At 29.6% G+C, this 24844-nt stretch overlaps 1 protein-coding gene across 7 annotated transcripts in view; it reads left to right on the top strand.

Annotated features, from left to right (window-relative positions):
• LOC129944589 (proton channel OtopLc) overlaps window positions 1-24844 on the top strand; it is a 124168-nt gene that overhangs the window by 32940 nt on the left and 66384 nt on the right. For 5 of the 7 annotated variants that reach the window (XM_056054122.1, XM_056054120.1, XM_056054124.1 and 2 more), the window contains exon 2: window positions 21897-22322. In XM_056054122.1, coding sequence (XP_055910097.1) covers window positions 22176-22322 — 147 coding nt within the window. In that variant the 5' untranslated portion in view covers window positions 21897-22175. The remainder of the gene's footprint in view (window positions 1-21896; window positions 22323-24844) is intronic. The other 2 variants (XM_056054121.1, XM_056054127.1) reach the window with 1 other exon arrangement.

The following is a 24844-nucleotide window of genomic DNA, read 5'->3' as shown; positions in this document are numbered from 1 at the left end:
ATATATGGTTTTAAAATATTGTTTTTTTAAACATGTTTTAAACATGTTTTACTTGCTTCGCCTATATAAAAGAATAGATACTTAGTACCAGTTTAAGAAACGGTCTAGAAGAGTATATGTATTTTCTATTAGAATCACTTTTTCAACGTCTGTATACACATTATACCTGTATAGGTGTTACGTACAACCTTTACAACTACTGCTTACGTGTCACTTCATAACTAAAATCCAAAACGCATTAGAGCCTGACTGTAAATAACACATGAATCGCAATTTCTTGTACTTGTTCGCACGCTTGTTTCTTTTTAAATTTAACGAAAGAAATAAACTGAACGTAATAACTTCATGTTTTCGCTGAAAACTTGTAGAAAAGAAGGAATGTGATTGAATTGTAGTACGTACCTTCTACCTACTAATAACGTTTATTCATTATCATCATAAACAAGGCTGAGCACGCCAATGAACTATTGTTTATTCGTCTTAGACACCTGCCTAACTAAACAACCAATAGGCGATCGCTTTACAATTCAAACATACATGTTCTTCCTCTTTCTTATATTCAGATAATTTACTTTCCATCCTGGTTCTTCTAATATTAAACTTTAATAAAGTTTTGGGATGAATCGTGCAGTTAAATGACATTTATATCTTTGAAGACAAACTTTTTTTTCAGGTATATTTTTAAATCTTATATAGGTAGCTTAAACCGACAAGTTCGTGCGACCCAGTGGTACATTTTATTTTTATTGTTTCCCGAAGGCTGAAAATCTTAAAGAAACAAGATCTGTTTATAGAATAAAGATTTAATTTAAGATTTAAAAATATACCTTCAAATTGATATTGTCTTAAAAAATTCAAATTTTGCTTAGGTAGAAGATTTTCGTGTTTTGATAAAAAAAAGTTGTCAGTTGAATTATTCTTAAAAAAATTGTAATTATAAAAATATTTTGCATATAATGAAATAGATTGAGAGATTTTTAGTCAAAAACCAATTTTTACGAATTTTAGTAGCATTCCATAAAATTGTATTTCCTACATAAACAAATACAATTTGGATGGCTTAAATTAATTTGAAGTCAATATCTTCTATTGTTCACAGGATATCGAGAAATTGCGTACTATTTTTTGTAGATTTCATTTTTTTATGAAAAAACTGACTGTATACAAAATGTACTGAATGACGAAAAAATATTTTCTGATAGATAAAAAAGCAAATATTTTTAATTTTTGAAAAGATATTTGAGTCAAAAATAAGTTGAATTTTTTTTAGGTTTTTATTTTTTGTAAAAAAATGTCAATTCGATTGTTCATAAAATTTTAATGACAACAATATTTTTTAAAAGATAAAATTAGCATAAACAAATATCTCAAATTTTTGAAATATTTGAGTCGAAAATCAATTTTTTTTTAAAAACAAAACTGTCAATTCAATTTTTCTCAAAATTTGTCCAAAGGTTGAAAACAATACTTCTTATGAGATAAAATAAGATCAAATAATCACAAATTTCTCAAAAGATATTTGAGTCCAAAATTAATTTTTACCAACTTTGAGTAATGTTTTGTTATTGATTTTTTTTTTATAAAACAAGTGTCAATTCGATTTTTTTAAAAATTTTACCAGATTTTAAAAACGTTATTTTTCGTTACACAAAATTGTTTTGGAGATAAAATCATATTTTGTTCATACGAATTTCGAGGTGACAAATATTTGTGTAGGTATGTGTTTTTGATTTATAAAAAAACGTTAACTAGTTTTTTTTTTCCAAAAATATACTTGTTTGGTAAAGTGCAGTGTTACAATGTATAATTTAAGATTCACTTCAAATCTCTAGTTCTTTGGTTCATGAGATTTTTAGGGTTTATACATTTTTCTTCTTTTTAAAATTGCTTTGGTAAAAAAAACCACCCACGCAATGTTTTTCTGCATCTTTCTGCATTATGATGTGTATAAAAAAAATTATTTGAAGTCGATATCTCTTCTGTTTCTTGAGCTATGGTCGACAAAACAAACGTCGCGAACCTACGAACGTACGTACACACCACAGACATCTCTCTATAAATCTTTTATTTTGACTCTAGGGACCTTGAAAGGTCGATAAATTTCAAACATTTTAATTGGACAAATGCGACGATTACAAAAACTTCCTATGGGAAGTTAAAACCGCATTAATTTTGCAATTATGTAATATGTAATGTACGCATATATTTATATGCATTTCATTATTGATCTTCGTAAAGACTTCGTTGACTCGTTTTCAAGATATCGAATTTGGAAAAAAAGTTAATATATTTTAAAAATACAAAAAAAGTAGTGTTTGGCATTCTTGATCATCAAATTTTAACAATAAAAAAGCTTGTGCAGCTCTTATTGAAACCGGTTTATGAGTTCTTAAGTAAATTAAAAAAACAATTTAACTGTTCTATGTACTCGTTTAGTACAGCATCATTTTGAAATTGAAAGGAGCTAAGTTAAAAAATTAAAAAAAATCTATCTATTTGTTTTTGAGCAAATTCTAATTTTCGATTAGCAAGAAAGTGTAAAAAAAATGATTAATGCAAATCTGCTCATAACCTTAACTTTCATTTTTGAACTCAATCGACCCAATAATTTGGGCTGTAGGCGTGACTACAGACAGACAACGGAACAGAAGCGGGACCTACTTTTTTCCATTTTTGTGTAGTGAATTTGTTAAAAACAAACGGGCGACAAATGTTTGAAAAATTTAACACATGACAAATTTTCTAAAATTTCGTAGTGTTATAAAAGCTTGGCAGTCCTATAATATGATCCGAAAATTTCCCTGACCCAATATTCGCAAAAAAATAGTGCACTTCCTGCCTCATTTTTGCAGTGAGTTTTTTGGGCAATTTTTCATGATTTTTGTTCTATGACGTTTTTGAATTTAAAATTAATTACGTACTGATATTTGACAGTAAGATATTAAATGAATTTATAATGTGCAGGACTTTGAATCCAAATTCAACACCATAGCAAATTGTTAACGATTTACCATTTTAAACTATCAAATGTCAATGGTAAGGTTAAGAACTAACGCAGTAAATTACCAACCGATCAAACTTTTTGTTTGATAGGAATTTATCCATCAATTTCAATTGGATTACAGTTGATGATTCCAAAACTCACTTTCATCATCAAACGGAGCTTTCACATTGTTTCTCTAATTGATTCAGAATTTACGTCAATCTCCAAATTATCGAACTTGGAGGTCTTGAATGTAAATATACGAGTAACATATAATGAGAAAACAAAAAAAATGAAACCATAAAACTCCTTATTTAGAGCGATGTCATATTATGCTATGCGATGCTCCCCCAAAGAACATTCCGTGTGTCTCTTGTTTTGTTTTTATTCTGTTTTTGTTTGAACTTGAGCATGGCATTCACTCAAAACATTGATATAATTAATGTTTACATGCGGAATGCCCCTGCCTGCCCCTTCCATTAAATCTTCCATTGCATTCAGTCACATTTTTTATGTCCATTTGTACAATGTTTATACTTTATTTAAATCCCCAAGACATTGCGATTGCGACAGACTCGAATACGTTGCCTTTCAATTATTTTTCGATTCCCCTTTTTTTTACATTTTCTTCGGTTTTTATTTAAATTAGGAATAAAACAAAACATGGAACAAACGAGGGGTTCCAACAAGACAGAGGAAGCTACTTTTCGTCAAGCATCGCTAAGTTGCTAACTCTTTGCATACCTACTCTACTCAATCTTCTAAATACCTATATATTTATTTATACTTTTATTTAAAAAGATACACGACTTGTATAACTACGTCATTCTTTTAAGCATCAAGAAAAAGAACAGTGAATAGAAATAGAAGAGGTAGGTTCGTATAGCTACATACGTATAATAACGGAGTGTGATTAACACCATGAAAAAGAACTATGTTCTGATATTATTTAGGTCAGCTAATTGTAAGTGATTCACGGAAGATGCATTCACTGACACTGAGTCTACTCTATAGCTACTTCTTAACGGAAATACCTACATACGGGCAAAGCATTGTTGTCACTTTTGTACGTTAAGTTTATACAGTGAGAAATTGTTACTTGCTGAAGATAATATCGTGAAACTTTTGGATCAGGAACTTCTGATAGTAAACTTGATATTTTTTTTACAATAAAACAACATTTACCTAAGGGCGCTACACACAATCAATTATTATTGCGCGAAGTTTTACTGAGTTTTTTCAAATGTTAACATCAACATTGAGGAAAACACCAACCCACGAAACATATCTATCACAGTTGAAGAAAGTCGAAAATTGGTTTGATTTTCATCAATATGTCAATTTTAATTGTGAGTAGCATTGATGGCCCGAGGAACGATCAATATAAATGGAATCGTGACTTGTTCAAATAAAATTCTAAAGTAACATTAGTCGTGTAAAGGAACCTTTAGAGTTGCAATGAAAATGGCCAAACGGAAATTCTAGGTCTGGTCTAAACTTTTGAAAAAATTGATCATAATGAGAATAGACATTTTTTTGGGGTATTTTGCTTGTTTTAAATTATTAATCTGAGAATATTTAAAAATCTGACAATCTTATAAACGTGGGCTTGATAGTATAAATTGGTAATTGATTTTTTAAAAACTTCTTTATAATGACCAATATCACTGTCTGACATTGAACAAACCTGCACTTAATAAAAATGCAAGTCTGCAACTTTGTCTATCTCTTCTGTAAATTGTAACAACAAATTTTCTGGCTAATGTTCAAAGTTAAGCTGGGTATGGTCATTTTCTTTATTCTCCAGATGGTTTGTGGCAATAAATTACAATTTAAATTAGTCTAGGCACTCCAAACAAGAAATGGTGTTGAATTCTATATAAAGAGAAGTAAAAATAAATGCACATAATGAATTTTTAATTTTTGTATTCGATGTGAATAAAACCAACTAAAATTGTCTTTATTTTCACTTTTTTACAACTTAAATTTACACTTAGTTGCCTTGAAAAAATATTTTATTTATAATTTTGTGCGTTTTATGATTTCCAAAAATGGGTTTTTGTAATAAAAAGATACATTTCTTAGTCTGGTCTTACAAATCAGAAATACAGGTCTATAAGGCTTTGGTGATTTAACAAGTTCGGTTAAATCTAAAGAAAATAAATCTTTCATGCTCAAACACATTCTTAAAAGTGCAGCTGTCACTATCAATCGGCTCATTCTAAGCATAAGGCATACACAATTGATGGCTTAGTAAATAATATACAAAAATCCTGTGAAAAAGAAATACTAACTAAAAATAAGTACATTTTTAAGTCAAATTAAGGTTTTGTGAGATTAAAACCAAACTAAAGCTAGAAACTAGATTATGTCTTCTATGAATAACTAATTTGAAATAGCTAAAGCTAGATGTATGTGGTTTTAGTAAGTTTTTCCAACTTAGTTTCCTTATTTTGTGATAAATAACATCAAAAGTTAGTTAAGGCTACAAAAAACTTAATGGACCTTTGAGCAGAGGAACCTGTATTTTAGTTAGTTAAAGGGCAAGATGTAGAAGTTTAACAAAATATAGTGTGCAAAACTAATAAATACGTCATGAACTAAATTTTGGAAAAGGCTCATATTCTTTTAAGATTCCAGTCGAGTTGTTGGGAAATCCAAGCAGAAAACACGAAATGTTCTTAATTATACACGTCTCTGGAGATTTAAGAGCTATCAATAGTACCTCCCTTACTGCTATTTCCTAAGATCTAAAAATCAATAAATCAACAGAAAAAGTTCCTTCAGCCTTAATTGACACGATTGGACGTCTAGTGGCAATGCTCATAACTCACGGGTCTTTAAAAGATCGACAACATCCTGGAAAATGATATCAAGCATTCAGTTTCCCGATACGGTATTACACCTTGGCTTCAAAAGTTCTAAGTTCTAAAAGTTTAACAAAATATAAATGTCTATATTTTGTGTGACATAAACTAAAAGCCAGTAACAATATTTTAAATATGATGAAATTAGTTTGATTTTTAAGTCTACTTTTGTTTTCGAAATTTTTACTTGAAAACCAATTTTTATCAATTTTAGTAGCATTTTTTGAAAGTCTTTGTTAACTTCCCATAGGAAAATCTTGTAATGGGTCCGATTTGTCGAAATGAAAGATTTGACATTTATCGACGTTTCAAGGTCCCTAGAATCGAAATAAAAGATTTTTGGAGAGATGTCTGCGACGTTTTTTTCGTCGTCCATAGTTTAAGAACAAAAAGACATATCGACTTCAAATAAATTTCGTTATACAGATAATAATGCAGAAAAATGCAGAAAGGGCTCTCAAAAAAATTGAGTAGGTGGTTTTGTTACCATAGCAGTTTAAAAAAAAAGGTGAACATTTTGGTTAACCCTAAATATTTCACGAACCACAATAGCTAGAGACTTGGATTAAATCTTATATCATATTTTGTAACGTGATACCCAACCAGAACATTTAAAAAAAAATCCAATATACCTACTGTTTTTTTATAAAAAATAACATTTTTAACATCTGCTAAAATTTTTAGAAAATCAAATTGACAGTTTTTTTTATAAAAATAAAAACCTAAAAAAACATTGGTACAAATTGATTTTCTACTCAAATATCATTTCAAAAATTTGACATTATGGCTTCCAATTTATTTTAACTTATAAAAAATATTGTTTTCAACATTCGGAACAATTTTTAGTAAAATCAATTTGACAGTTTTTTTTTACAAAAAAAAAAACTGAAAAAAATAATAAAAGTTGGTAAAAATTGATTTTCGACTCAAATATCTTTTCAAAAATTTTAGATTATGGCTTCTTATTAATTTTAACTTAGAAAAAATATTGTTTTTAACATTTGGATACATTTTGAGTAAAATAGAATTGACAGTTTTAAATAAAACCTAAAAAACAACACTACTTTTTAAAAATTTACTTTCGACTCATTTAGCTTTTCAAAAATTAAAAATACTGGCGTCAAACTTATTTTATTTCATATAAAATATGGTTTTAGAAATTCAATAATTTTGTTATAAGAATCCAACAGTCCATTTCTACAAAAAATAGTATTCAAATTTGTTAAAAATTGATGTTCGGTTCTCGATATCTCTCAAATTAATTTCATTCATCCAATTTGTATTTGTTTATATAAGAAATACAAACATTTAAGAAATGCTACTAAAATTATTACAAAATTGTTTGCGACTAAAAATCTATTTAACAAAACTAGATTTTGAAATAAAACAATTTCATTATATCCAAAATACTGTTGGTAATTTTGAAAGGTTTAAAGAATAATTCAAGAAACAACTTATTTAGAAAACCTGTTTTCAGCGTGGGTCGCATTTCAATCTCTTTTTTCTTATAAGAATAATACTGATTGAACTATTTTAATTATGTCTTGTATTAACAACTACGAAGTAATTTTGAAGTCAATACCTGCATTTATATTTGAGATATTCGAATCGAACATCAGTTCTTACCAATTTTGTATTGAATTTCTTTTAGATTTTTATTTAAAAAAAATTGACAATTCGATTAATTCACAAAATTTAATAAAGGTTAAAAGCTATATTGCTTAAGATATAATTAATCTGAATTATTTGTTGGCCAAGATATTAAAGTCAAATCAATTTCAAAATTGGGTACTTCGATTTTTCTGAAAAATTTAATTCATTCAAAAACATTATATTTTTAAATTAGATATAATATTATCAAACTGTATATTTATAAAAAGATTTTATGTGAATAATGGTTTCTTTTTTTGGTTTGTACAAAAACCGTTTTTCCAGATTTATATCATTAAGTATTAAGTAAAAAATAAAATTATATTTAGTTTACAACGTTTCATTTTAAAAATCATCTACTCAATTTTTGTACCTAATTTCTGCATCTTTTGGTGTTATTATCTGCAAAACAAAATTCATTTGAAATCAATAAAACGATATATATATGAATGTATCTTCTGGTTCTTCAGATATTTTAGTACGAACATAGGTACGTACAAACGACTTACAATCTTTTAATAAGATTCAAGGTAAGATTTCAAATAAGTTAAAGATCAATAAGTTCCTGTGGGAAGTTAAAACAAAAACAAATTATCAAACAGATTTTTGTTTCATCCAAAAATTTCTGCATTTTACTATTATTTCTTTTTGGCAATAATAACATTTTTATATAAACTATTTTTTAACGTTAGTCAAAAAGGTCATAAGTCAAAAACTAGTCGAGCTCACTTTATATACTTAAGAAGTTAATTTCAAAGCAAATTTGCATTTTTTGTTTTATTGTTTAAAAACTTAACTAATAACATAATATGTTTGGAAGTTGTTCCAGGCTCAACTTGTTGTTAATTAACCAAATTCTAAAATTCAATTTTTTGACCCAGGACTTTTTAACCTTATGTCAAAGAAATATTTTTATAATATCCCAAAAAGGGCACCGTTTTACGTTATGAAGCCAAGCTTTTGAAAGTTCTTAAAAAATTCCAATAATAATACATAATTCTGGATAAACAAGTTACCCTGCAAGTTCACGACCAGACATTGCACCATATTCAGTGTGGCCCGTCCTTAAAGTGACACTCTGTATATGTTAAAAGATATTTGAGTCCGAAATTAATTTGTTGTAATAATTAATAGACTTTTTAAAAACACTCGTGTTTTGTTGAAAAATCTATTAATAGTATTATAGGATTTTACACGAGTAACAAAAACAATATCCGCAATATGAATACTACCGATAAAAGTTATAGTAGAATCTAACTTCGGATAGGTTTTTGAATGGTTTCGAATGGATCTTATGTGATTTCGTTCTCAAATGTTGGTACGATTGATATTGCATTTGTATCTCGATGGCTGTGTTCGTTGAGTAGTTGTGCATTTGGAATCAAGTGTTTTCCGTTGGTTAAAATATATCAATCTGTTACTGTTGATATTATTTATTTTTGTTAATGAAAATGGACTAACGGGGCTTATTTTGCAAGAGAAAAAATAGAAAAGATAATTGAGTTTTGCTATGTTTCCAGCAAAGGTTTTTTTCAGTTTTGATTAAATAAAAATTTTTGGTGTTTCCACCGCACAAGAAGATTTAAAAATGATTAAGTTTGACAGGACTTTCTAAAATGCAAATGCTGTTTTGATGTTTCTTATGAAGTGCAAGTGAGATAGTTTGATTCGTGTTAAACAATGAAAAATAAACAAACCATAATGCATTATCTGTTAAACGAACTCCTACACACAGGTTTTCTTTCAGACATTTTGACTTGACTCCGATCCCCGGCCGGAACCGAGTCAAATCAAGCTCATTTTAATTGGGTTTAGTTATATATGTAATGAATTGAGACGAGATTGAAGATCGCTTCAGCAGCACATGTTAATGTAGTAGTCTACGAACAAACTCCATTCTTGTAGTTTCACATTACACAGACGTATTTTCTTGATTTTGATAGTCAACTATGAAAAATCAGCTTACACGATTTTTGATTGCAATTTTGTTGGAATTTGTTGATAATTATTCTGGCAAATATTCAATCGTATCAACTTTGAAATATAAAAACCTGACTACTGATGGTTTTTTGGAGATATATCGCTATACTATGTATGGAATAGCATACAAATATTTTTTTCAGAACAACTATACACACCTTTGAATATTGATTTTTTTTTAAACATTTTCCTGCAACAAATTGTCTTCAAAAATATTGTTTCCAAGTTTTCTTATCCATATTTGTTGTTTTGTCGAAAAAGGGGTTTATCATCTTTCATTCTTATGTTTTATTTCATGGAAGCTAATTTTTTTTTTTACAATATCTTGTTTATATGTGATTGAATCTTAATCCCATTTTGATTGATCTAAATTCAAGGCATCATAGTCGAATATAGGATTGCATAACCAGCAATATTCTTTATTCATTTCTCTTAAGTCTTTTCAGTAACACAAACAAAAATATTCCTTTTCAAGTCCGTCTTATATGCACATAAATTGCATACAAAAATATATTTTTGTTATTATTGTTGTATCGAAATCATTCTACTTTTTAGTATTTTATTATTATATTTTTTTACTTGTTTGTGTTCTTTTATTTTCTGATGGTTCTCCCTCAAGCTTATAACATTGACAATACATATTTTCTGATGATTTTACGGTCTGCAGAGTATGAGATTTAAATAAATAGAAAATAAAGATTGAGGTATTTTACATTGTTATGACTTTTTCTATATAAACTGCATTTGAAATGAACAATTTTTGAGTTTTTCTATTCTGATGCAGAATGTAAAGTAGATGTTCATTGTGGAATAAAAAAAAGTGTGTAAGGTACACATATTTCTACAAAAAAGTACTCACCTACTTTTCTTATAAAATAAAAATACCTGAAGAGGTTTATTGTACTAAGAAATGCAATACAGAGTAAAAATTGTTGAACAAGTCTTGCTTAACGTTTTTTAAGCTAAGAGAATTATATAAATATTAAAGAAACATCCTCGTGATGAAAACTTTTGTTTAAAAAAAAAAAAAGAAGACAGAAATACTTTCAGTTTATCAATCGTCGCACCTTTTCCTTTTTTTCAAGGAATATTCCCAACAAATTTAATTATAAATGGTCTTAAATCTTAAAACAAAGAAATGTTGAAATTTATTTATAACTTTTAATGGAAATAGATACTATCTAATAAGTTCTTTCTCCCAAGTCCCAGAATAGCTTTTCTATTTCCCTTGACAAACAAATACCAAATAACACAATTTTCCAGCAACTTGTTGATTGATTGATATCTATTTCATTATAAAAATAAAATGTATCTAAAATAAAACCAAAGCTCAATTGAAACAGTTAACTGATAGCAATTTATTGATCCGCATCATATACAATTTCAACTTGATACCAAATTGAATTATTTTTAACCGCACTCGATATACCAACAACGGAAGTATTGATATTATGTTCAAACAAAAATAGAATTTTAAAGTCAACAAAAAAAAAACAGAATTATGGTAATGTTGATGGTTTTGGGAGTTTTTTGGGAATACACACGGGTCAACTAAAGTGGGTGTGGAAATTCCAAAAATAGAGGTGGTTCCTATTTTGTTGTTGTGAATAATAAGGCACGTGTGAAAAAGGGATGAATCTTTTCAATGAACTTTTGTAATGAATTATGTAGTTTTATTTTATAAGTCAGAAAATTAATAAACTTCGAAAATTAATAAACTTGATAAAAAATGTTTAATTTTTGTAAATAAAGGGTGATTTTTTTGAAGTTAGGATTTTCATGCATTAGTATTTGACAGATCACGCGGGATTTCAGACATGGTGTCAAAGAGAAAGATGCTCAGTATGCTTTGACATTTCATCATGAATAGACTTACTAACGAGCAACGCTTGCAAATCATTGAATTTTATTACCAAAATCAGTGTTCTGTTCGAAATGTGTTTCGCGCTTTACGTCCGATTTATGGTCTACATAATCGACCAAGTGAGCAAACAATTAATGCGATTGTGACCAAGTTTTGCACTCAGTTTACTTTATTGGACATTAAACCAACCACACGAATGCGTACAGTGCGTACAGAAGAGAATATTGCGTCTGTTTCTGAGAGTGTTGCTGAAGACCGTGAAATGTCGATTCGTCGCCGTTCGCAGCAATTGGGTTTGTGTTATTCGACCACATGGAAGATTTTGAGCAAAGATCTTGGTGTAAAACCGTATAAAATACAGCTCGTGCAAGAACTGAAGCCGAACGATCTGCCACAACGTCGAATTTTCAGTGAATGGGCCCTAGAAAAGTTGGCAGAAAATCCGCTTTTTTATCGACAAATTTTGTTCAGCGATGAGGCTCATTTCTGGTTGAATGGCTACGTAAATAAGCAAAATTGCCGCATTTGCAGTGAAGAGCAACCAGAAGCCGTTCAAGAACTGCCCATGCATCCCGAAAAATGCACTGTTTGGTGTGGTTTGTACGCTGGTGGAATCATTGGACCGTATTTTTTCAAAGATGCTGTTGGACGCAACGTTACGGTGAATGGCGATCGCTATCGTTCAATGCTAACAAACTTTTTGTTGCCAAAAATGGAAGAACTGAACTTGGTTGACATGTGGTTTCAACAAGATGGCGCTACATGCCACACAGCTCGCGATTCTATGGCCATTTTGAGGGAAAACTTCGGAGAACAATTCATCTCAAGGAATGGACCGGTAAGTTGGCCACCAAGATCATGCGATTTGACGCCTTTAGACTATTTTTTGTGGGGCTACGTCAAGTCTAAAGTCTACACAAATAAGCCAGCAACTATTCCAGCTTTGGAAGACAACATTTCCGAAGAAATTCGGGCTATTCCGGCCGAAATGCTCGAAAAAGTTACCCAAAATTGAACTTTCCGAATGGACCACCTAAGACGCAGCCGCGGTCAACATTTAAATGAAATTATCTTCAAAAAGTAAATGTCATGGACCAATCTAACGTTTCAAATAAAGAATCGATGAGATTTTGCCAATTTTATGCGTTTTTTTTTTTAAAAAGTTCCCAAGCTCTTAAAAAATCACCGTTTATAATAAAAAATTAAATTAGTTGGGCAGCAGTGTGTATGCACACGAGCCTAGTGACTTACAGCTCTCAAAAATTCCTGTGTGCAAGTCATATTAGGAATGGAATGGGCTTACTTTTTTTATGAAAAATCCGAATAGCTTATTTGAGAAAGCACTTTTCATGACAAGCAGTACAAGTGAAAAACTTTAGGTTGAAGATGCTGGGATTTATCCCAAGACCTCTAGCATAATATTTATACCACGGGCACAACAATGTTTAACGTAAAATTCAATTTAAACCTGTAGCGTAACTGGTTCTTGAAGTATTGAGGGTTCACTAACATTTTTAATTTTTGTAAAAGATATTATACAAAAAAACTTCTTTACGAATTTGCTTAAAACACCATTTAGCTGTCCTTGGTACTATTATCTATGTAACATAATTTATTATAAGTGAATAGCCTTGCTAGTTCTTGAGATACTGACTAACTTAAATAGGTATTTCGAATGTACGAACTCACAAGCAGATTTCGAATAAGATTTAAAGGACCTTGAAATGTCAAACATTTGAATTCTATAAATCAGACCTATTACAAAAACTTCTTATGGGATGTTATAAGAGAGGTCATATATTTATATCAACTCCAGAATCATTCAGTTTTCGAAAAAAAAAATGTTTTTTTTAAGTGGAACAAGAATTTTGAAAAACAGAACTACAGAAAGATAACAATGACTAAATACAAAATGTATGCAAACTTCTTGCAAAAATCGTTTCAATTTTTGAGCTCTCAAAACAATTATGTTAAATGAGTTATTTAAATAGAATTTAGTCAAATTTCTCCTATTAAACTTTTGTTCATTTCAAATTGTGAATTACTAAATAGAAGCAAATTATTAAAACCTAAGACTTTTCGCTAATTAAGTTAAAGTAGGTACAATTTCTAACATTTAATTTTGTTTGTTATTGAAATGAATTAATTTTGAGTATTTTTTTGATCAAAGGCATAAATATATTTAATGTTGACAGTTTTGACAAAAGAAAACTCTCCATGTGATGTTAGTTAAATTGATAATTTACTTTCTATGTCACTATGTTTAACACATATAAATACAAAACTAAATTAAAAGCCTTCGGAGAGTCTTAAAATCAACATATGATTCCAATTAAAAAAAAAAATCATTTTTATTAACAACTTTTTTCTCACAAAATTTTGCCATGTGATATCACTTATTCTCGTTTATTCAACCTCAACCTTAACATCACAAAAACTATATATGAATACAATGCTTGAGAAGAGCTCAACCAAATTAATTTATTAAGTTTTAAAATGTCTATTTGCAATGATATATAAAATAGCGCTTCTCGCAATTCAACAAACGCAATCAATCAACAAAATTGTCGGCAAATTGTTGTGTCATTTCAATTCAAATATAGAAAGAAGTTGGTATGCGAAGCGGCTTCAGATATGGTTTTGTTGTTTTGGATCGATATTTTTGTCATAGAAAAGTTGATGGCTAGATCAACGCACTCAGCCCTCACTCTTACTACGATATTGAAAGAATTCTATCGATGGACGTTTTTATTTAAAATTCCAGAGTCAGTTGCGGTGGAACTGGAATTAACCAAATAAGTAAAATGACGAAAGTGGAAATCGATGGCGACAATTTATTTATTTTAGATTTAAATACTTCCATTGACGATGGATGAATAGTTGAAAATACACTAAGAAAAAATGATTGAAGAACTTAGTTAGAAGCACAGAGTTTTTAATACAAATTGACACACTGTTGTTGATGGGGCAAATTTTCTGATGCAATTTATAATTTTTCTAAAAAAAAATTGAAAATTTCTCATACAAAAAGTTCTAATTTCGGTAACCAATTTGTTTATGTAATAATAAAAAGTAATCTAAAGGATGTTTTTTTAAAAGCTATAGGAAAGGTTTTCAAAAAAAACACTTACAATTCAGAAAAATGCATGAACTCTTTATTTGAATCGAACGTACGGTCCATACAATTTAATTTTTAAAGATTATTTCATGCAAATATTGCGCCTCAAATGGTCCATCCTCTTAATACAATTTTGGCATACTCTTTCCAACATTTCGGCCGGTATCTCACAAATAAATGCTTTAATTTTGTCTTCCAATGCCTCAATTTAAGCGGGCTTGTGACATGAGTTTTAACATAGCCCCACAAAAATTAGTCTTAAGACGTTAAATCGCACGATCACCAAACTGTGACTTTTTCTGGGTGCATTGGTAGCCCTTGCCATACTTCTGGCTGATATTCACTCCAGAACCCACAATTCTGCTTATTTACGTACCCATTGAGCCAGCTTCGTCGTTAAACAAAATTTGTCGCTAAAAGCGCTTTCTTAACAGAGCACGCATTTTTATAATAAAATTTAAAACTTGCAAACTGTCATGCGAGAGGTCTTGGGTTCGATCCCTGCCTATGCCACCTAAAGTTTTTTCAACGGGTACTGCCTCTTGCGAGTGATTCTTGTCATGAAATTTGTCGTATCACATTAGTCGTTCATATTCGGCTTAAAACAGTAGGTCCCTTCCATCCCTGACAACAGTACTCGCACACAGGAATGGTTGAGAGTTGCCAGTCACTAGGCCCTAGTTCTCAAAAGGACTGTTGCTCCAAACAATTTAATAAACGTTGTTCGTTTTAAGGCGATTCATGGTTAAATTATAGACCAAACTGAAGATGTTGGACAGTGAAACAAAAAGATCATACCTAAAAAATTACACTTTAGTATAATAGGGTGTGTCCAGAACAAAAAAACCTTTTTGAAAGATATCAGAATCATTCAGAAACAGAAAAACATTTCAAAGACATTTCGAAAATGTATAAACCGAAACGGTTATTTAAATATAACAAACAAACAAAGAACAAACCTTTCTTGTTTCGGTGTACTCTCCACTCAGTTCAACAGTGATTTATAAGCTTTTCTATGGATCGTAGTTACACACACTTTATAGTTTTAAATTTGTTACACTGTTTTATTCAATGAGCTCATTCAAATCAGCCAAGCGCAAAATTATAGTGATTTTCTTTTTAGAGTATTTAAATTACTTTTTTTATAATTTTGTTGGTTAATTTTCAATTAATACAATTTTATAGTGTGAGATGATCTATTGAATACGTAGTTTACATCTAAGAAAAAAGTTTCAAATGTTGTTCGTATAACGACGTAATAAACAATATAGACTTTTTCAAGGTGATTGTTTTTTTGGTGAGATATTCTAAACTTTTTATTGAAAGTTTTATCAATGCATTTTGTCTTATCTAAAACAAATCAATTTATATTTTAAGTGTCAATTATGCATACAAATACTATTTTTAGCGACACATCTGTATCAGGAAACGTTCTTATCTCAATGTTACAACAAGAACAATGTTATTTAAATTTAAAAAAAGAAGAAATATTTATTAATTGTTAACTACGTATTTTTATTTTGTGCACAAATTGTCTTGCTTCAAATAATCATTAAACAATTAATGCTATTTATTTTTCGGTCTGTTTTGTCGAATCAATTTTGTTTTACATTTCTAGACATTTAAAGGTCACTTTAACGTTATCTTAATGCCATTTAATTTTAAAAGAAAGTCTTGTTTTACCATGTATTTATATTTTAACTTCCCATAGGAAGTTATTATAATGGGTCCGATTTGTCAAATTGAAAATTTTGACATTTCTCGACGTTTCAAGGTCCCTAGAGTCGAAATAAAAGATTTTTAGAAAGATGTCTGTGTGTTCGTTCGTCCGTACGTTCGCGACGTTTTTTTCGTCGTCCATACCTCAAGAACCAGAAGAGATATCAATTTCAAATAAATTTTGTTGTACAGATAATAAGACAGAAAGATGCAGAGAGGGCTCTGAAGAAAATTGCGTGGGTGGTTTTTTTACCATAGCACTTTGAAAAAAAGGTGAAAATTTTGTTTAGCCCTAAATATCTTACGAACCAAAAACGCTAGAGACTTGAAATAAATTTTATATAATATATTGTAACGTGATATCAAAGAAGTATATTTTTTGAAAAAAATCCATTTAACGGTTTTTTTATAAATCAAAAAACCTGAAAAAAATTGTCACCTCTAAAGTTTCACGATTAAAATATGATTTTATCTCCAAAACAATTTTGTGCAACGAAGAATAATGTTTTTGACATCTGATAAAATGTTGAGAAAAATCGAATTGACAGTTTTGTACAAACAATAAAAACCTAAAAAAAATTAATAAAAGTTGGTAAAAATTGCTTTTGGCTTTGATTTACTTTTATTTTTCCAAAGATATTTTTTTGAAAAAAAATCTAATTGACAGTTTTCTAACAAAAAATTAAAAATCGAACAAAAATTTACAAACGTTGGTAAAAAATGATTTTCGACTCAAATATCTTTTCAAAAATTCGAGATAATAGCTTCTCACTAATTTTTGATTATAAGAAATATTTTTTTCAACATAAGGACAAATTTTGAGAAAAATAAAATTGACAGTTTTTTTTACAAAAAATAAAAACCTAAAAAAAAAATTATAAAAGTTGGTAAAAATTGATTTTCGACTATCGAATTGATACGAGTACATATAGACAAACTTTTAAGCAAGACAAATCGACAGACGGGATGGGAAAATATAAGTGTGGTTCGCATCCCAGCCTCTTTTTTTAAATCGTTACAGCGGTTTTTAAGATACATTTATACAATATCCAATTTAAACAAAAAGGAACCACATTATTTGCCATGAGAACAAAATTATTCAAATCAGGTAATCAGGTCCAGAGAAGATTTAAAAACAAAACAACGATTTGATGGGGGTTTACTTTTTTGGAATATGTAATATAAATTATATTATTTCTATTGAAAGAAACCAATTAATAAAATTTAGAGAAAAGCTATGGGGACGGTTTTGAGAAAAGCCGTGTGTGCACACCAATGAAAACTTCGCAACTCGCCTTTCGATTTTAGTCGAATCTCAATTTTTACCTATTTCAATTGCATTTATTAAAAGTTTTTATTTCTTACATAAGAAAATACCAATTGGATTTATTCAAATAATTTACATTTAACAACAACATTCTTATTAAAGTAAAATAGCTTTGAAGTCATTTCCTTAATTTATTCTTGAGATCAATCAAATCAAAAATCATTTTTTACCATTTTTGTAAAGTGTTTCTTGTGGAATTTAATTTTTAGGAAGAAACTGATTCTTGGATATTTATAAAAAGTGTATGGAATATTTCAATCGATATATCTTAAAATATGAAATTAATTTGAAGCCAATCTTTAATTGAGTCAAAATAAATACTTTCGAACTTTTATTGTTCATTTTTTAGGGTTTTATTTTTCGTAAAAAAAAGTAATAGTTCGATTTTTTCTTACTATATGTTAAAAATGTTATTCTTTGTTGCTTCCAATTATTTTGGAGGTAAATTTATTTTTTGTTTGAAAATATTCGAGGTGACAATTTTGTTTGTATTTTTAATTTTTTTGGTATCACATCACACTCTTAAATTAAAAAATAACATTAAAGTCACAAGCGTAATGGGTTCGTTAGATATTTCAGTACAACACAAATTTGGGTTTTTTTAAATTGCATCTTTTTGTGTTATTGTCTGTATAACAAACCTTATTTTAAGTCGATATCCCTACTGATTTCTTAGATATGGACGACAAAAAAGCTTTCCAAACGTACGGACGTAAAAACGCACTTGCACACACACGCAAATACATACATCTCTATAAACTTTGAATAAGTATCTCGTGAACTGGAAACGTCGAGAAATGTTAAAATGTTCAAATTGAAAAATCGTTCAAAAAACTTTTAACGTGAATCTGGTCTATTCACTAATTTCCAACCATTAAAAATGTATGAACGAAGACAGACGAAATCAACGGAATCATAAGTTTGACTACTCTACAATTGTGATATCATGTTTGATTAAAATCAAAACCCAGCAACTTTTTACGAATGCAATATCTTTCACACAGTTTATTCGTTATTTATAGAATTCCAAACATAATAAGGAGTTAATATAAACTTACTATAGGAAGTTGTTTAATGGGTTCGATATATGAAGTTGAAAATGTTGACATTTCTCGACGTTTCAAGGCCCCTAGAGTTGAAATAAGAGATTTTTAGAAAGAAGTCTGTTTCGTGCGAGTGTTCCTACGTTACCGGCGTTTTTTTGCTGTCCATAGCTCAAGAACCAGTAGAAATATCGACTTCAAATAAATTTTGTTACACAGGAAGATGCAGAAAGGACTTTCAAAAAAATTGCGTGGATGGCTTTTTTACCATAGCAGTTTAAAAAAGGTGAACATTTTGGGTAACCCTAAATATCTCACAAACCAATAACGCTTGGAGACTTGCATTAAATTTTATATTATGTATGGTACCGTTATACTAAACAAGTATATTTTTTGAAGAAAATCGAGTAAACGGTTTTTTTTTTAAATCAAATAAACTGATACAAACAAATTTGTCACCTCGAAATTGTACAAATTCAAAATGATTTTTATCTCAAAAACAATTCTGTGTGCAACGAAAAATAACTTTTTTAACATCTGGTAACATTTTGAGAAAAATCAAATTGAAAGTTTTTTTTTATAAACAATAAAAACCTAAAAAAACATTATTAAAAGTTGGTAAAAATTTATTTTCTACTCAAATATCTTTTCAAAAATTTGAGATTATGGCTTCCAATTTATTTTATTTTATAAGAAATATTGTTTTCAACATTCGGAAAAATTTTGAGAAAAATCGAATCGATAGTTTTTTTACAAAAAATAAAAACCTAAACAAAATTAATAATTGTTAGTGAAAACGTTTTTTCGACTTAAATATCTTTTCAAAACTTTGGGATTTTGGCTTGAATCTAATTTTATCTTATGAGAAATATTGTTTTGAACATTTGATACAAAAATTTTGAAAATTTTTTTACAAAAAATAAAAAGTTCTAAAAGTTCGTAAAAATTAATTTTCGACTCTAATATCTTTTCAAAAATTAAAAATATTGGTTTTAAACTTATTTTATATCACATAAAATATTTGTATTTGTTTATATAAGAAATAAAAACTTGGTTAACGACTAAAAAATCTCGTTAGCAAAAAAATTTTTTTTTGAAATCAACCTATTTCATCATATGCCAAATGTTGTTGTTAATTTTTAAATTTTTTAGAATAATTCAATTGACAACTTTTTAAGCAAAACATGAAAAGCTACAAACCTTTTATTCAAGACAAATCGACAGATAGGATGGGAAGTTATCAGTGTGGGTCGCATCCCAGCCTCTTTTTTGTTTCGATACTGAAAACCAATCGTCTAACGAATTGGGAAGTCTTGACTAAAATATTTATAAAGAATATTTCATATTAAACTGTCACCTCTTATTATTCGACGAAAAAAAATAAACATTCTGAATCATTTTTTCTTTAAGCTTTAAAACGGTCAATTTCTTTGCAAGGTTTATATACAAAATATATTTTTTAACTTGAAAAAATACTAAAAAAAATTCTAACACTATGTTTTAAGGTCTCCATTTATCTAGTAAAAATAGTAATTTTTTATTGCAGATAAAGTTTTCAAAAACTTTCAGTTCAGAGTTTTTTACAAAAAACTTGAAGAAGTTAACTTAATCTTTGAGTAAGTTTGGCAACAAATTTGTTTTAATAACAACTTAGCTACTTATAAAAAGTACCCGTGGCATGATGGTTAGTGCGTTGGACTGTCATGCTAGAGGTCTTGGGTTCGATCCCTGCCTATGCCATCTAAAGTCTTTTCACGGGTACTGCCTCTTGCGAGGAATTGACAATTTCTCCAAGAGTAACTATTGTCATGAAAAAGTGCTTTCTCAAAATTAGCCGTTCGGAGTCGGCATATAAACTGTAGGTCCCCTCCATTCCTGACAACATTACTCGCACACAGGAATGGTTGAGAGTTGTAAGTCACTAGGCCTTGGTTCTCAACGGACTGTCGCGCCACCCAATTTATTTTTTTTATTTAGCTACTTATAAAAGAAATAGTAATTATGTTATCAGTATTCCAATAAAGAGTGTGGGTAGGTCTCAAAATTATTTTTATTGCTACACATATTTTCAAAAAAAATTAATATAATTTGAATACCTTACTCTCTATCGTTCCTGAGATATGGTCAACGATATAAAAACAGACAAATGTGACATATTTTTGAAGACAACAATTTCAAATTCTATAAGGGACTTTAAAACGTGATAATATTTACAAAATTTAAAATAATCCTACATATCAGCAGTTCATACAAATGTGCATCAACCCTACAAAAACTTCAAGAATTCTTGAGGAGCATTTGAAAATCATTCATAAATCCTTAACAATATGCCAATGGCTAAATAAACCCATCTGGCCAATTTATATTTTTTCAAATATCGTTCACGACGACGACGACATTTTATGACGGAATCGTTTAGTTAGGTTGTTGCACTTTGATGTGAGAAAAGTCTAAACACACACATGTCAACAAAATTTTTCCAGTCTATTCCCATTATGTTTTCACAGAACAGCACAGATTTAAAAAAAATCTTGGCACAGATTCAAATACAGTAGTTCCATAAAGCTTCAGACTTCTTTATGAAATAACACTAATTTGTACTTTCTTTTTGAATTGAATTCTTGTGCATAGTGCAGTGCACATATCACAGCTATTAGAAGCGCCACTTTGTTTTGAACTATTGCATAGTCTTCTCTTTGGGTGTACGACTTTTGTACGTATTTCTAATAACAATACTCAACACATGTCATGAAGAATTGTGTTCTAAAAAAACATCATCACTTCCATAAAACATAACTATAGGATGTCTCGTAGTTGTTAGAAGATATGATAGTGCCTCCTGTCATATTTTTCTTCTTCTTCTTCTTTTTTTCCTGCAACGTGAAACAAGGCCACTTTAAGAGTTGTTTTTTTTTTTAGTTCGTTCTCTTGAATTTTACATCGTTTTGAACTCAAAAACTTGCACTTCTGGGTTTCTTAACCTTGATAGAATATGTAGAATAGAGACAACACTTTTGAAAATTATGTAATGTTCAACTTAAAAAGTGTTTGACACGTGAAGTGATTGAAAACATAAAGTTCATATGTTTAAAAAACATTAAAACAAATTGATTTCGTTGTTGACCTACATTTAATTTTGGACGTTGATTAAACCAGTATAGATATTTTTAAAACATAAGAAAGGAGTCACTTCAATTAGAAAACTTTGTATAGGATTTTGAAAGAAGCATATAGGATTAAGAAGAAGAACTTAAATTTTGTAGGTTAACGATTTTCATTTTCTTTAAATAAATAAAATAAATTGTTCAGTATTTAATTGTTTAACTATAATTATTTTATTTTCAGTTAACTCCAATGGACCAATTTATAAAAACAACAACTATAGACTTAACAATGGATTTTTAAATTCTACACACAATCATCAATCAGCGCTTTCATCTATATATATAATCTCGTATCTATAAATTAACAACAAAAATAAACAATCAAAAACTTTGACAACAAAACAATTTTCGACATATCTTCGACACACACTTTTTACATATACTCGTAATACTTTTTATAAACATTTAAAACTAAAACCTACCGACAAAATTTTACACACAAATTTTGTAACGAAAAGGAATGCAGCGTTGTCCTTACATACATGAAATGCGAGAACGTCTTCTTTGTGAACAGCGTGAATCAGTAGCTCTGGAACCAATGGAACGTGCTAATTTACTTGACAATAGACAGTCGGCAGAATCAAATCAGGTCGGGACAGTTGTTAAGGTATGGGCGCGCAATGTAACTCGTTCAAGGGATATTCACTTAAACATTTATACATTTTTGTATAAAAATAATAATTTTATGTATAAAATATAAATAAAAATAACAATCTATTTTTACTTATTTATGTTCTCTGTTTTGTAAAGTTAATATTTATTCAACACTTTCTTCTTTTTTTTTCTGTAAATCAAATAACTGTGAATTATATATATATATATATGTAACCCGAGCAATAAATAGGATATCTTTGTTATATTCGGATGTGGTCCTTGCACGAGTATGGTTGCCCCTCATAAAACAAAAATTAAAAACGATATTAATCACAATGTATTTTGTCCAAATAAGTATTTTTCATAATTATTCTATATTTTCTTAAATACACACAAACAAATTTTACATTCTTCACATTTATGTAAATAAATAAATTTTGTGTGAAAATAAATATTTTTAATTTTGATGTTTTCAAAAAATTGGAATTAAATATTGGTCGTTTCTTTTTTAACACTATACTTTACATCATTTTGTATTTATGTTAACATAACGCTCCAACTCATAATCATCATTTTTAACACCAACATTTTTGTGTTTTTGACATTTTTAAGATTTAAGTTCATGTAGGTAATTTAATGGTACAATATCGTAAGTGCTTTTTTAAGGGACATTTACTCTAATCATGCATGTTTTTTGTTTTTTAAGATTTAATTTGTATTAAATAAAAGCATTATTTATTTATAACCTTAGTTTTTGTAAACCTAATATGTAAAAGTTTTATTGCTAATTAAATAATTTTGTTCACTTAAATTTATAATCAGTAAGCATAAGTAAGCACCAAACCAGGTAGATAGGTAGAAATGCCGATCTCAAGGCAACCTAGCCTGAGATCCAATTAGCGCTGTAGTGCGCCGTTTTGATACCAAAAAGTCGTCTGACCTTTGATTGAAAGGAATAGATTGATAGAGAAGCTTCATAGCGATTATGTTAAAACCATTTTGTCGTATTGAGAAAAAAGATTAGGTCTCTAATCTTTGTCTCAGATAGCTCATCAAGTTCTTGAAAGAATGCTTTTCCAAAGTATTTAATTCTAGTGTTTGCCCAAGCAGGACATTTGCAGAGGAAATGGATTATAGTTTCACTTTCTCTTTGTTCACTACAGCTACGGCAAAAGGTGTTGTAAGAGATACCCAACTTCTCTGCATGAACTCCTATAGGCCAATGTCCGGTACAAACCGCAACAATCCTGGCTATGTCTTGCTTTGGCCTGCATAGAAAATCGTTTGTACGGGTTTTGTTAAAGGTGGGCCATATCTTCCTAGATATATTGCAGTTGGGTAAATTGCTCCACCTTCGGTTTGATTCAGTTTGGTAGATAGAAAAGATTTTACCCTTCATAGCACCAAGAGGACTGTTAACCATTTCCGCAAGTGTTAATTTAACACGATACTACTATGGCCCGGAACCCAGATCAGGGTGACACCGAAGTTAATATTCAGGTTCGCAAGCTCATCGCGACATTGCTGGACCAATTTAAATGATGACATGGACGAGTTAATGGCTTTGACAGCTGCTATAAAGATAGCCACATTTCGGTTTTGGTTTGGGTTTTGTTTAAGTATCTTACATGCCTCCCTTATTGCCAGCAGTTTAGCCTGAAAAACGCTAGCAAAGTCAGGAAGCCCAAAGGATTTGGCTACATTTAGGGACTCAGAAAAGATCCCAGAACCAACTAGGCACTCCATCTTCGAGCCGTCAGTAAAGATGGTTGTGTCGAAACCTATCGACACGATTTCATCCTCCCAATCTTCTCTGGATGGGAAAATAACCTTAAAACCGTTACTAAGGCTCAAAGTAGGAGTGCGCCGTAGTCAGTGTCTACCGAGATAATATCTGAGGGAATTAATTTCGTAGTGTTGCTGTCACCATAAGGTTTTGACAACCAGCTGTTTGATTCCTTCAGCCTAATAGCGCTGCAGGAAACTATGTATTTAATAAAAAGGTCGATTGGTAGAAGATCAAAAATAACGTTTAAGGCGTCCCTTGGGCAAGTACGCATGGCCCCTGTGGTGCCCACGCAAGCTGTTCTCTGAACCTTCTTTAGCTTATTAATGTTATGTTAGGCTTTTCTATAAGCAGGACACCACACAATCGAACCATATGTTAAGATTGGACGTATTACGGCTGTGTACGTCCATAAAATCATCTTCGACTGAAGTCCCCACTTTTTGCTGTAGAAGGCAACACCGGCCTTCTTAACCCGTACTTCATTATTTAGTTTCCAGTTTAGTTTAGGGTCGAGTATAACTCCCAAATATTTTGCACTGAAAGACAATGATAGGATTTGACTATAATTTTTAAAAAGAACATTGCGTGTAAAATACATTTTCTTACATTTGTCAATACTTAAAATCAAACGATTTTTATTGCACCACACCCAAAATTGATTTTTTTTTCTCGTAGCCCTTTATAACCCTTGATGAAGTCTAATAACTAGAAAAAGTTTGCACATCTGTATAGAATAGCGATATTGA

This window comes from Eupeodes corollae, chromosome 2 (assembly GCF_945859685.1).
Source record: "Eupeodes corollae chromosome 2, idEupCoro1.1, whole genome shotgun sequence".
Lineage (NCBI taxonomy): Eukaryota > Metazoa > Arthropoda > Insecta > Diptera > Syrphidae > Eupeodes > Eupeodes corollae.
Note: the sequence above shows the minus strand (reverse complement) of the source record. Positions and strands in the feature narration are given on the sequence as shown.